Genomic DNA, 15,331 nt, shown 5'->3' with positions numbered 1-15,331 from the left:
TCGTGAAGACAGAACCAAAGTGTTTGTTCAACTGGTCTGCCATTTCTTTGTTCCCCATTATAAATTCACCTGAATCTGACTGCAAGGGAACCTACGTTTGTCTTCACTAATCTTTTTCTGCTCACATATCTATAGAAGCTTTTGCAGTCAGTGTTTATGTTCCCAGGAAGCTTCCACTTATACTCTAGTTTCCCCCTCCTAATTTAACACTTTATCCTCCTCTGCTGAATTCTAAATTTCTCCCAGTCCTCAGGTTTGTTTTTTTTGGCAAATTTATATGCCTCTTCCTTGGATTTAACACAATCCTTAATTTCCCTTGTTAGCCACGGTTGAGCCACCTTCCCCGTTTTATTTTTACTGCAGACAGGGATGTACAATTGTTGAAGTTCATCCATATGATCGTTAAATGTTTGCCATTGCCTATCCACCGTCAATCCTTTAAGTATCATTCACCAGTCTATTCTAGCCAATTCACGTTTCATACCATCGAAGTTACCTTTTCTTAAGTTCAGGACCCTAGTCTCTGAATTAACTGTGTTACTCTCCATCTTGATAAAGAATTGCACCATATTATGGTCACTCTTCCCCAAGGGCCCTCGCACAACAAGATTGCTAATTAGTCCTTTCTCATTACACATCACCCAGTCGAGGATGGCCAGCCTTTAGTTCGTTCCTCAATATATTAGTCTAGAAAACTATCTGTAATACACTCCAGGAAATCCTCCTCCACCATATTGCTACCAGTTTGATTAGTCCAATCTATATGTAGATTAAAGTCGCCCATGATAACTGCTGTACCTTTATTGCACGCATCCCTAATTTCTTGTTTGATGCTGTCCCCGACCTCACTTCTACTGTTTGATAGTCTGTTCACAACTCCCACTTGCATTTTCTGCCCTTTGGTATTCCGCAGCTCCACCCATACAGATTCGACATCATCCAAACTAATGTCCTTCCTTACGATTGCGTTAATTTCCTCTTCTACCACCAACGCTACCCCACCTCCATTTCCTTTCTGTCTATCCTTCCTGAATGCTGAATATCCCTGGATGTTGAGTTCCCAGCTTTGGTCACCCTGGAGCCATGTCTCCGTGATGCCAATTATATCATATTTGTTAATTGCTGCCTTTGCAGTTAATTCGTCCACCTTATTATGAATACTCCTCGCATTGAGGCGCAGAGCCTTCAAGCTTGTATTTTTAACACACTTTGCCCCTTTAGAATTGTGCTGCAATGTGGCCTTTTTTGATTTTTGCCTTGGGTTTCTCTGTCCTCCACTTTTACTTTTCTTATTCTCTTTTGCTTCAAATATTCGACACAGTGTTTGAAACAACGCTGATTTATTCCATATTTATACACAATATTAATCCCTAGCTCATATATAGGGATTATTAAGATCATCAGAAACAAACAATAACTGCCAGAATGAACATGGTTCAGTGCCCAATGCAATCACAGTAAATCCTGCTCCAGCCACAAATTCAGGGTGGCAATGGCAGCGCTTTTGGCCAGCAAGGCAAAAAACAAAAAGGGCCACTGAATGTAAAGGGGCTGCAGGAGGGATCAAAACTAAAAATCATGGTTTAAAAACTAGTATTAAAACACTCTACCTAAATGCACGCAGCATTCAAAATAAAGTAAATGAGTTGATGGCACAAATCATTACAAATGGGTATGATTTGGTGGCCATTACAGAAACGTGGTTGCAGGGTGGCCAAGACTGGGAATTAAACAAACAGGGGTATCTGACGATTCGAAAAGATAGACAAGAAGGGAAAGGAGGTGGGGTAGCTCTGTTAATAAAGGATGATGTCAGGGCAGTTGTGAGAGACGATATTGGCTCCAATGAACAAAATGTTGAATCATTGTGGGTGGAGATTAGAGATAGTAAGGGGAAAAAGTCACTGGTGGGCGTAGTTTATAGGCCCCCAAATAATAACTTCACATTGGGGCGAGCAATAATCAAGGGAATAATGGAGGCATGTGAACAAGGAACAGCAGTAATCATGGGGGATTTTAACCTACATATCGATTGGTCAAATCAAATCGCACGGGGTAGCCTGGAGGAGGAACTCATAGAATGCATACGGGATTGTTTCTTAGAACAGTATGTTACAGAACCAACAAGGGAGCAAGCTATCTTAGATCTGGTCCTGTGTAATGAGACAGGAATAATAAACGATCTCCTAGTAAAAGATCCTCTCGGAATGAGTGATCACTGTATGGTTGAATTTGTATTACAGATTGAGGGTGAAGAAGTAGTGTCTCAAACGAGCGTACTATGCTTAAACAAAGGGGACTACAGTGGGATGAGGGCAGAGTTGGCTAAAGTAGACTGGAAACACAGACTAAACGGTGGCACAATTGGGGAACAGTGGAGGACTTTTAAGGAGCTCTTTCATAGTGCTCAACAAAATTATATTCCAGTGAAAAAGAAGGGTGGTAAGAGAAGGGATAACCAAGGAAATTAAGGAGAGTATCAAATTAAAAACCAATGTGTATAAGGTGGCCAAGATTAGTGGCAAAATAGAAGATTGGGAAAATTTTAAACGACAGCAAAGAATACTAAGAAAGCAATAAAGAAAGGAACGATAGATTATGAAGGTAAACTTGCGCAAAACATAAAAACGGATAGTAAAAGCTTTTACAGATATATAAAACGGAAAAGAGTGACTAAAGTTAATGTTGGTACCTTAGAAGATGAGAAGGGGGATTTAATAATGGGAAATGTGGAAATGGCTGAGACCTTAAACAGTTATTTTGCTTCGGTCTTCACAGTGGAAGACACAGAAACCATGCCAGAAATTGCTGGTCACGGGAATGTGGGAAGGGAGGACCTTGAGACTATCACTAGGGGGGTAGTGCTGGACAGGCTAATGGGACTCAAGGTAGACAAATCCCCTGGTCCTGATGAAATGCATCCCAGGGTATTAAAAGAAATGGTGGAAGTTATAGCAGATGCATTCGTTGTAATCTACCAAAATTCTCTGGACTCTGGGGAGGTACCAGCGGATTGGAAAGCAGCTAATGTAACGCCTCTGTTTTTAAAAAAAGGGGGCCGACAAAAGGCAGGTAACTATAGACCGGTTAGTTTAACATCTGCAGTGGGGAAAATGCTTGAAAGTATCATTAAGGAAGAAATAGCGGGACATCTAGATAGGAATAGTGCAATCAAGCAGACGCAGCATGGATTCATGAAGGGGAAATCATGTTTAACTAATTTACTGGAATTCTTTGAGGATATAATGAGCATGGTGGTAGAGGTGTACCGATGGATGTGGTGTATTTAGATTTTCAAAAGGCATTCGATAAGGTGCCACACAAAAGGTTACTGCAGAAGGTAAAGGTACGCGGAGTCAGTGGAAATGTTTTACCATGGATAAAGAATTGGCTGGCTAACAGAAAGCAGAGAGTCGGGATAAATGGGTCCTTTTCGGGTTGGAAGTCGGTGGTTAGTGGTGTGCCACAGGGATCGGTGCTGGGACCACAACTGTTTAAAATATACATAGATGACCTGGAAGAGGGGACAGTGTAGTGTAACAAAATTTGCAGATGACACAAAGATTAGTGGGAAAGCGGGTTGTGTGGAGGACAGAGAGGCTGCAAAGAGATTTAGATAGGTTAAGCAAATGGGCTAAGTTTTGGCAGATGGAATACAATGTCGGAAAGTGTGAGGTCATCCACCTTAGGAAAAAAAAACAGTAAAAGGGAATATTATTTGAATGGGGAGAAATTACAACATGCTGCGGTGCAGCGAGACCTGGGGGTCCTTGTGCATGAATCCCAAAAAGTTCATTTGCAGATGCAACAGGTAATCAGGAAGGCGAATGGAATGTTGGCCTTCATTGCGAGAGGGATGGAGTACAAAAACAGGGAGGTCCTGCTGCAACTGTATAGGGTATTGGTGAGGCCGCACCTGGAGTATTGCGTGCAGTTTTGGTCACATTACTTAAGGAAGGATATACTAGCTTTGGAGGGGGTGCAGAGACGATTCACTCGGCTGATTCTGGAGATGAGGGGGTTACCTTATGATGATAGATTGAGTAGACTGGGTCTTTACTCCTTGGAGTTCAGAAGGATGAGGGGTGATCTTATAGAAACATTTAAAATATTGAAAGGGATAGACAAGATAGAGGCAGAGAGATTGTTTCCACTAGTCGGGGAGACTAGAACTAGGGTGCACAGCCTCAAAATACGGGGGAGCCAATTTAAAACCGAGTTGAGAAGGAATTTCTTCTCCCAGAGGTTGTGAATCTGTGGAATTCTCTGCCCAAGGAAGCAGTTGAGGCTAGCTCATTGAATGTATTCAAGTCACAGATAGATAGATTTTTAACCAATTAGGGAATTAAGGGTATGGGGAGCGGGCGGGTAAGTGGAGCCGAGTCCACGGCCAGATCAGCCATGATCTTGTTGAATGGCGGAGTAGGCCCGAGGGGCGAAATGGCCTACTCCTGTTCCTAATTCTTATGTTCTTATGTTATGTTCTTATGCCCCGTGGGGAGAATGAGCTGCATCCAGACTGCAGGGAGGTCAGTGCGCAGGCGCGGATCCAGGCTGGGGTTTGGCGCATGCGCGGTTCATGTAATGGCGGAAGAGACACGTTTCGCATTGGCTGCTCAGAATTGTCATTTTCAGCGGGTTGGAGGGGAGCAATGGACCAGCGGGGAGCCGGGGAGGCTTCATAAACAACCGGTGCCCATCGCCAGCCCGGAATAATAACCGCAATATCGGCGGTTGCATCTTCGGGGCTTTCTGCCGCTCACAGGCCCAGGCTAACGGCGGCCATCTTAGTAGAGGAAGGCAGGTTCAGCGCTCCACCATCTTGCTTCAGTGAGTAGCACAGCACGTGTGTTGCCATCTTGGTGTAGGAACAAAGTGAATGATGTCAGTGTCTGTTTCCAACCGGGTCCTGGTGGGGAAAGGAATGGCTCAGATATTTTATTCTCAGTCTCCACACCTCGGATTTCTCACCATCTCCCCTAAAGGCGATGCTCAGTTCTGAGCTTACGGTTTATGTTTACACAATTATATAAGAACATAAGAAATAGGAGCAGGAGTAGGTCATTTTGCCCTTCGAGGCTACTTTGCCATTCAATAAGATTATGGCTGGCCTGATCATAGACTCAGCTCCACTTCCCTGCCCGCTCTCCATAACCCTTTACTCCCTTATCACTCAAAAATCTGTCTATCTCCACCTTAAATTATTCAATGACCCAGCCTTCACAGCTCTCTGGGGCAGAGAATTCCACAGATTTACAACTCCCTGAGAGAAGAAATTCCTCCTCATCTGAGTTTTAAATGGGCGGCCCCTTATTTTAAGGTGATGTCCTCTAGTTTTAGTTTCCCCTATGAGTGGAAATATCCTCTCTGCATCCACCTTGTCGAGCCCTCTCATTATCATTAAGTTTCAATAAGATCACCTCTCATTCTTCTGAACTCCAATGTGTATAGGCCCAACCTACTCAACCTATCTTCATAAGTCAACCCCCTCATCTGAATCAATCTCTGAAATGCCTCCAATGCAAGTATATCCTTCCTTAAATACGGAGATCAAAACTGTACACAGCACTCCAGGTGTGGCCTCACCAGTACCCTGTACAGTTGTAGCAAGACTTCCCTGTTTTTGTACTCTATCCCCCTTGCAATAAAGGCCAACATTCCATTTGCCTTCCTGATTACTTGCTGTACCTGCATACAAACTTTTTGTGTTTTCATGCACAAGGACCCCCAGGTCTCTCTCTAATGTAGCTCTTTTCAATTTTTCTCCATTTAAATTATAATTTGCTTTTCTATTATTTCTGCCAAAGTGGATAACCTTACATTTTCCCACATAATACTCCATCTGCCAAACGTTTGGCCACTCACTTAACCTGTCTATATTCCTTTGTGTCCTCACAATTTTTGTATCAACAGCAAACTTGGCCCCTTCATCCAAGTCATTAATATAGATTGTAAATAGTTGAGGACCCAGCACCGATTCCTACGCCACTCCACTAGTCATGTTTGCCAACTGGAAAATGACCCATTTATCCCGACTCTCTGTTTTCTGTTTCGTCAATCCTCTATCCATGCTAATATATTACCCCCAACCCTGTGAGCTTTTATCTTGTGCAGTAACCTCTTCTGTGGCACCTTATCGAATGCCTTCTGGAAATCCTAACACACCACATCCACTGCTTCCCCCTTATCCACCCTGCTCATTACATCCTCAAAGAACTCCAGCAAATTTGTCAAACATGATTTCCCTTTCATAAAACCATGCTGAATCTGCTTGATTGAATCATGCTTTTCCAAATGTCCTGCTACTGCTTCCTTAATAATGGACTGCAGCATTTCCCAATGAGAGATGTTAGGTTAACTGGTATATAGTGTCCTGCTTTTTGTCTGCCTCCTTTTTCAAATAGGGGTGTTACATTTGCGATTTTCCAACCTGTTGGGACTGCCCTAGAATCCAGGAAATTTTGGTAGATTAAACATAGAAACATAGAAATTAGATGCAGGAGCAGGCCATTCGGCCCTTCGAGCCTGCACCGACATTCAATAAGATCATGGCTGATCATTGAATCTCAGTATCCCTTTCCTGCTTTCTTTCCATACCCCTTGATCCCTTTGGCCGTAAGGGCCATATCTAACTCCCTGTTGAATATATCTTACGAACTAGCCTCAACAACTTTCTGCAGTAGAGAATTCCACAGGTTAACCACTCTCTGAGTGAAGAAGTTTCTCCTCATCTCGGTCCGAAATGGCTTACCCCATATTCTTAGACTGTGAGCCCTGGTTCTGGAACTCCCCAGGAACATTCTTCCTGCCTCTAACCTGTCCAATCCCGTCAGAATTTTATATGTTTCTCTGAGATGCCCTCTCATTCTTCTAAACTCCAGTGAATAAAGCCCCAGTTGATCCAGTCTCTCCTCATATGTCAGTCCTGCCATCCAGGGAATCAATCTGGTGAACCTTCGTTGTGCTCCCTCAATAGCAAGAACGTCCTTCCCCAGATTAGGAAACCTAAACTGAACACAATATTCCAGGTGTGGCCTTACCAAGGCTCTGTACAACTGCAATAAGACCTCCCTGCTCCGATACTCAAATCCTCTAGCTATGAAGGCCAACATTCCATTTTCCTTCTTCACCGCCTGCTGTACCTGCATGGCAAACTTCAATGACTGATGTACCATGACATAAGAACATAAGAATTAGGAACAGGAGTAGGCCATCTAGCCCCTCGAGCCTGCTCCGCCATTCAATAAGATCATGGCTGATCTGGTCGTGGACTCAGCTCCACTTACCCGCCCTCTCCCCGTAACCCTTAATTCCCTTATTGCTTAAAAATCTATCTATCTTTGACTTGAAAACATTCAATGAGCCAGCCTCAACTGCTCCCTTGGGCAGATAATTCCACAGATTCACAACCCTCTGGGAGAAGAAATTCTTTCTCAACTCGGTTTTAAATTGGCTCCTCCTTATTCTGAGGCTGTGCCCCCTAGTTCTCGTCTCCCCCACCAATGGAAACAACCTCTCTGCCTCTATCTTGTCTATCCCTTTCATGATTTTAAATGTTTCTATAAGATCACCCCTCATCCTTCTGAACTCCAAGGAGTAAAGACCCAGTCTACTCAATCTATCGTCATAAGGTAACCCCCTCATTTCTCGAATCAGCCTAGTGAATCATCTCTGTACCCCTTCCAAAGCTAGTATATCCTTCCTTAAGTAACGTGACCAAAACTGCATGCAGTACTCCAGGTGCGGCCTCACCAATACATTATACAGTTGCAGCAACACCTCCCTGCTTTTGTACTCCATCCCTTTCGCAATGAAGGCCAACATTCCATTTGCCTTCCTGATTACCTGCTGCACCTGCAAACTAACCTTTTGGGATTTTCAGGGGGCACGGTTTAATGTTTTTTGTTTACTCCTAAAAGAGTTTCATGCACAAGGACCCCCAGGTCCCTCTGCACCACAGCATGTTGTAATTTCTCCCCATTCAAATAATATTCCCTTTTATTGTTTTTTTTTCCCCAAGGTGGAAGACCTCACACTTTCCGACATTGTATTCCATCTGCCAAACCTTAGCCCATTCGCTTAACCTATCTAAATCTCCTTGCAGCCTCTTTGTGTCCTCTACACAACCCGCTTTCCCACTAATCTTAGTGTCATCTGCAAATTTTGTTGCACTACACTCTGTCCCCTCCTCCAGGTCATCTATGTATATTGTAAACAGTTGTGGTCCCAGCACTGATCCCTGTGGCACACCACTAACCACTGATTTCCAACCGGAAAAGGACCCATTTATCCCGACTCTCTGCTTTCTGTTCGCCAGCCAATTCTCTATCCATGCTAATACATTTCCTCTGACTCCGCGTACCTTTATCTTTTGCTGTAACCTTTTGTGTGGCACCTTATCGAATGCCTTTTGGAAATCTAAATACACCATATACATCGGTACACCTCTATCCACCATGCTCGTTATATCCTCAAAGAATTCCAGTAAGTTAGTTAAACATGACTTCCCTTTCATGAATCCATGCTGCGTCTGTTTGATTGCACTATTCCTATCCAGATGTCCCGCTATTTCTTCCTTAATGATAGCTTCAAGCATTTTCCCCACTACAGATGTTAAACTAACCGGTCTATAGTTACCTGCCTTTTGCCTGCCCCCTTTTTTAAACAGAGGCGTTACATTAGCTGCTCTCCAATCCGCTGCTCTCCAACACCCAGGTCTCGTTGCACCTCCCCTTTTTCTAATCTGTCACCATTCACATAATAATCTGTTTTTGCCACCAAAGTGGATAACCTCACATTTATCCACATCATACTGCATCTGCCATGCACTTTCCCATTCACCTAACCTGTCCAAGTCACCCTGCAGCCTCTTAGCATCGTCCTCACAGCTCACACCGCCACCCAGCTTAGTGTCAAATGCAAACTTGGAGATATTACATTCAATTCCTTCATCTAAATCATTGATGTATATTGTAAATAGCTGGGGTCCCAGCACTGAACCCTGCGGCACCCCACTGGTCATTGCCTGCCATTCTGAAAAGGACCTGTTTATTTCAACCAATGCATCCACTATCTCTGCAGCCACTTCCCTTAAGACCTTAGGATGCAAGCCATCTGGTCCAGGGGACTTGTCCGCCTTTAATGCCATTATTTTATCTAGTACTACGTCATTAGTAATAGTGATTGTATTACATTCCTCCCTACTATAGCCCCTTGATTATCCACTATTGGGATGTTTTTAGTGTCTTCTACCATGAACGACTCTTAGTATCTGTTTTTATATTTTGTGCTAGTTTACTTTCATAATCTCTCTTCCCTCTCAATCATTTTTTAGTTGTTCTCTGCTGGCTTTTAAACATTTCATAAATCTCTGGCCTCCCATTAGTCTTGGCCACATTGTATGCCTTTGTTTTCAATTTGATACCCTCCCTTATTTCCTTCGTTAGCCACGGATGGTTATCCCTTCTCTCACAGTCTTTCCTTCTCATTGGGATATATTTTTGTTGCAGGTTATGAAATATCTCCTTAAATGTCTGCCACTGTTCATTAACCGTCCCATTCTTTAGTCTATTTTTCCAGTTCACTTTAGCCAACTCTGCCCTCATACCATTGTAGTCTCCTTTATTTAAGCTCAGGACCCTGGTTTGAGAACCAACTTTCTCACCCTCCAACTGAATTTGAAATTCAACCTGTTAGCGCGACCGAAATCCTGGAAGAATCACTCGTCACTCTGGGTTGGTTCCAAACATCACAACGGTCTTTATTACACCGGCGGGGAGAAAGCTCTGGGTTACTTCAGGCACTACTCTCCGCCGAACAAAGAAATTCATCGATATTTATATGTTTTACAACAGTTAATTACAATTACTCAGCCCATGTCGGCTGGACACAATCCTATCATAACGATTATAGATTACAAATCGGTTTCTTTGGGCCCCTAGGAGCTTACTCATGGCCTTGTGATATTCTCCAGACTCCCTTATCTCTACTGTCCTTGAGTTCTGCCTGCGCCTAATCTTCTTATCTTAACACAGTTACAGGAATTCCTTTGTTCAGTATTCTGCTAGGACATTGTCTGGGGTTTGCTGATGAGAGACATTCTGCTGAACTCGCCCTTTTCAGTGTTCCTGTACACGGAACTGCAGTGTCATCAGCTACCCAGAAATTTAGTCAAGCTGGTTAGCTGAATTCCCCTAGTGCTTTGCGGAATCCCTGGCAGCTATTTTATATCTGGCTGCCATTTTACACATACATACATACATACATATATTCAGCAGGTGCCTTTGCCTTTGAAAGCGCCCTACAACAAACCATATTATGGTCACTCATTCCTCTTTTACTACGAGATCATTTATTAATCCTGCCACATTAAACAGTACTAGATCTAAGATAGCCTGATCCCTAGTTGGTTCCGCAATGTACTGTTCAAGGAAACTATCCCGGATACACTCTATGAACACCTCCTCAAGACAACCCTGGCCAATTTGCTTTGTCCAATCAACATGAAGTTTAAAATCACCCAAAATTATTGCCGTTCCTTCATTGCAAGCCTCCATTATTTCTTGATTGATACTCCGTCCAACAGTGCAGCTACTGTTCGGGGGCGTATAGATTACGGCCACCAGCGACTTTTTCCCTTTATTATTCCTTATCTCCACCCAAACTGATTCAATATCTTGATCCTCTGAGCATATATCTTTTCTCACGAACGCACTGATCCCATCCTTTATTAACAGAACTACCCCACCTCCTTTTCCTTTCTGTCTGTCCTTCCGAATTGTCAAATACCCCTGAATATTGTGTTCCCAGTCCTGGTCACCTTGCAACCATGTCTTTGTAACGGCTATCAAATCATACCCATTTGTATCTATTTGTGCCGTCAATTCATCTATTTTGTTACGAATGTTATGTGCATTTAAACAGCTTTTAAATTTGTTTTTTTACCCTTTTTTCCTGCTTTTTTCCTCTGTCCTTCAAACTTACTTTCTACATTTTTGCTTTCTAATTCCAGCTTTACTACCCTCCTGACTGAATCTATTTTCAGGTTCCCATCCCCCTGCCAAGCTGGTTTAATCCCTCCCCAACAGCACTAGCAACTGCCCCTGCGAGGATATTGGTCCCGGCTCTGTTGAGGTGCAACCCATCCGGTTTGTACATGTCCCACCTCCCCCAGCAGCGATCCCAATGCGTCAGGAATCTAAAGCCCTCCCTCCTGCACCATCTCTCCAGTCACAGTCATCTCTGCTCTATCCTCCTATTTCTGTACTCACTAGCTCGTGGCACCGGGAGTAATTTTACATATTACCCTAGATCATGTCACTGTTTATAATTACACTAGACCCTGTCTCTGTTTATATTACACTAGACCCTGTCTCTCTTTATATTACACTAGACCCTGTCCCTGTTTATATTACACTAGACCCTGTCCCTGTTTATATTACACTAGACCCTGTCCCTGTTTATATTACACTAGACCCTGTCCCTGTTTATATTACACTAGACCCTGTCCCTGTTTATATTACACTAGACCCTGTCCCTGTTTATATTACACTAGACCCTGTCCCTGTTTAGATTACACTAGACCCTGTCCCTGTTTAGATTACCTTAGACAGTATCGCTGTTGATAAATAGAAGTATAGAGTACAAAAGTGTGGATATTATGATGAACCTGTGCAAAGCACTAGTTCGGCCACAACTGGAGTATTATACCCAATTATGAGCAACACACTTTGTGAATAATGTGAAGGCCTTAGAGAGGGTGCAGAAAAGATTTATGAGAATGATTCCAGGGATGAGGGACTTCAGTTACCTGGACAGACTGAAGAAGCTGGGGTTGCAAGGGGGTTAGAGTATAAAAGCAGAGAAGTCCTGCTACAACTGTACAGGGTATTGATGAGGACATAACTGGAGTACTGCGTTGAGTTTTGGTCTCCGTATTTAATTAAGGAAGGATATACTTTCATTGGAGGCTATTCAGAGAAGGTTCACTAGGTTGATTCCCGAGATGAGGGGGTTGACTTCTGAAGAATGGTTGAGTAGTTTGGGCCTGTACATATTGGAGTTCAGAAGAATGAGAGGTGATCTTATTGAAACATAAAAGATACTGAGGGGGCTTGACAAGGTGGATGCAGAGAGGATGTTTCCACTCATGGGGGAATCTAGAACTAGGGGGCATAGTTTCAGAATAAGGGGTTGCCCATTTAAAACTGAGATGAGGGGGAATTTCTTCTCGAGTGTTGTAAATCTGTGGAATTCTCTGCCCGAGAGAGCTGTGGAGGGCTGTGTCATTGAATATACTTAAGGCGGAGATAGACAGATTTTTGAGCGATATGGGAGTGAAGGGTTATGTGGAGTGGGCAGGGAAGTGGAGCCGAGTCCATGATCAGATCAGCCATGATCTTATTGAATGGTCGAGGACCAGAGGACACAGATTTAAGGTAATGGGCAAAAGAACCAAAGGCGACACAAGAACAACCGTTTTGCGTAGCGAGTGGTTAATATCTGTAATGCACGGCCTGAAAGGGTGGTGGAGGCAGACTCAATCACGGTTTTCAAAAAGGAGTTGGATAAGTGCCTGAAAGAAAAACAGTTGCAGGGCTGTGAGGTAAGGGCGGGGGAGTGGGACTAGCTGAGGTGCTCTTGCAGAGAGCTGGCATTGGCTCGACAGGCCGAATGGTCTACTTCCATGCTGTAACCATTCTCTGATTCTATGGTTCTAACTCTATCAGCATAAGCCTCTTCCCTTCTCCCTCATATGCTGATCTTAAGTGCATCAATACTGGAAACACAGAGCGACCAATCCAGAGCTGCTCTGTATCAGGGTGGGCACTGGAAGTCGCTCCCTGGCCTCCTGTGTGGGTCTGTTTGTTGCATCAGTTTGAATTGGAGTGGTAGGGGCTGGGGGGCAGGAGGTGGGGGGGGAGAAGCTGCTGGGTTTAACCCCAGTACCTCTGAGCCCAGTCGGGCCCAACAATTTCCGATGAGAGACTGTCGATGACGGTGGATTCTAGGGGAGATTAGGTTGTGAAACAGACACCATCCGCACAATGTAAAAGAGTATTGGTTTAGGAACAAGTATTTCTGTAGAGGCTTTCAATGTACAGATTTGTTTTAATCTATTCTTGGGATGTGGGTGTCGCTAGTAAGGCCAGAATATATTTCTAATTTCCATTTGCCCCTTGACAAGGTGATGGTGGGCCTTCTTCTCGAACCGCTGCAGTCCGTGTGGTGACGGTCCTCCCACAATGCTGTTAGGTGAGGAGTTCCAGGACTTTCACCCAGTGACGATGTAGGAACAGTGATATATGCCCAAGTCAGGATGTTGGGAGACTTGGAGGGGAAATTGGAGGTGAAGGATTTCCCAAGCACCTGGTGCCTTGGTCCATCTAGGTGGGAGAGGTTGTGGGTTTGCGAGGTTCTGTTAAAGTTTTGGTCGACTTGCAAATGTATAAAGTCCCTCCCTTTCACCCCGCCCACCTCTCCCTCCTCCCATAGAGGTCAGAGTCTTGTGTTGGCCCATACCGGGTGGTGGGTTCCCGTTCCTGAAAGACATTAGTGACTAGTTGGGTTATTACCACAATCCGACAGCTGTCATGGTCACTTTTTTTCTGCTGACGGCCGCACAAATAACCAAGTTCATTTAGCTCAATTTCACAACCTTCCTTTGTGTTTTTGTGGCTTTTCTCTCACCTAACCTTTTTCCTGTTTGAAATTCACTTTACAAGGTATTAAACAGGGAGGATTTGTCGACCGGAGGCTCAAACCAAACATCACATTAAGATCTGACGGTCACTCGAATCATCGGGATCTGAATATCATCGGCCTTTGACCATGGAAGCAAAAAGCACTGTTCACAGCGGGGAGAAACAGTTCACGCGCTCTGTGTGTGGACAAGGCTTCAGCCGATCATCCAACCTGGAGAGACACAAGTGCAGTCACACTGGGGAGAAACTGTGTAAATGTGGGGATTTTGGGAAACGTTTCAAATACCCATCCCAGCTGGAAACACATCGGCAAGGTCACACTGGGGAGAGGCCATTCACCTGCTCCGATTGTGGGAAGAGATTCACTCAGTCATCCACCCTGCTGATACACCAGCGAGTTCACACTGGGGAGAGGCCGTTCACCTGCTCCGATTGTGGGAAGGGATTCACTCAGTTATCCAACCTGCTGATACACCAGCGAGTTCACACTGGGGAGAGGCCGTTCACTTGCTCTGAATGTGGGAAGGGATTCACTCTGTCATCCACCCTGCTGAGGCACCAGCGAGTTCACACTGGGGAGAGGCCATTCACCTGCTCTGAGTGTGGGAAGGGATTCACTCAGTCATCCACCCTGCTGGAACACAAGCAAGTTCACACTGGGGAGAGGCCATTCACCTGCTCCGATTGTGGGAAGGGATTCACTCAGTCATCCGACCTGCTGATACACCAGCGAGTTCACACTGGGGAGAGGCCATTCACCTGCTCTGAATGTGGGAAGGGATTCACTCGGTCATCCAGCCTGCTGAGGCACCAGCGAATTCACGCTGGGGAGAGGCCGTTCACCTGCTCTGAATGTGGGAAGGGATTCAGTCAGTCATCCACCCTGCTGATACACCAGCGAGTTCACACTGGGGAGAGGCCATTCACCTGCTCTGAGTGTGGGAAGGGATTCACTCAGTCATCCACCCTGCTGAGGCACCAGCGAGTTCACACTGGGGAGAGGCCGTTCACCTGCTCAGAGTGTGGGAAGGGATTCACTCGGTCATCCCACCTGCTGACACACCGACGAGTTCACAAGTGACTGCAGGATTTGTCCTCTGCTGTTATTGCTGCTATTAATCACATCCTGGACTGAATCGTGTTTATTCTGACAGTTGGGGTTTGTTTCCGCTGATGTTAATAACTCTATGACTGGGCTGGACTTTAATATTTGGGATACAGACAAATAAATTAGTGTTACTTTCAATACATTCATGTGGATTTTTGTCTTTCCCACCCGAGTGTTTAGCATCACCTGGTTGGAGCTCAGAGAGGACAATCTGGGGGGAGGATTGTATGGGGAGAGAACTTCCTCCTGGACATAGTCCTTCAGGGTCACACTGAGAGGGGCAAACGGCACTTTGGTCTTTCTCGTCTCTCTTCACTGACAGCAAAGTCACCGTGCGGGTTAATCTTGACTGTGTAAGGTGCATAGAAACATAGAAAATAGGTGCAGGGGTAGGCCATTCGGCCCTTCGAGCCTGCACCACCATTCAATAAGATCATGGCTGATCATTCACCTCAGTACCCCTTTCCTGCTGTCTCTCCATACCCCTTGATCCCTTTAGCCGTCAAGAACATCTAACTCC

General features: G+C 44.7%; 1 protein-coding gene across 9 annotated transcripts in view; it reads left to right on the top strand.

Moving 5' to 3' along the window:
* LOC139273383 (zinc finger protein 551-like) overlaps nt 1-15,331 on the top strand; it is a 56,847-nt gene that overhangs the window by 9,910 nt on the left and 31,606 nt on the right. For 8 of the 9 annotated variants that reach the window (XM_070890227.1, XM_070890224.1, XM_070890226.1 and 5 more), the window contains one exon: nt 13,725-14,862. The exons of the other annotated variant lie outside the window; for it this stretch is intronic. In XM_070890227.1, coding sequence (XP_070746328.1) covers nt 13,831-14,784 — 954 coding nt within the window. In that variant the 5' untranslated portion in view covers nt 13,725-13,830 and the 3' untranslated portion in view covers nt 14,785-14,862. The remainder of the gene's footprint in view (nt 1-13,724; nt 14,863-15,331) is intronic. 9 annotated transcript variants of the gene reach the window in all.

Source organism: Pristiophorus japonicus, chromosome 9, assembly GCF_044704955.1.
Source record: "Pristiophorus japonicus isolate sPriJap1 chromosome 9, sPriJap1.hap1, whole genome shotgun sequence".
NCBI classification, from domain to species: Eukaryota; Metazoa; Chordata; class Chondrichthyes; family Pristiophoridae; genus Pristiophorus; species Pristiophorus japonicus.
Note: the sequence above shows the minus strand (reverse complement) of the source record. Positions and strands in the feature narration are given on the sequence as shown.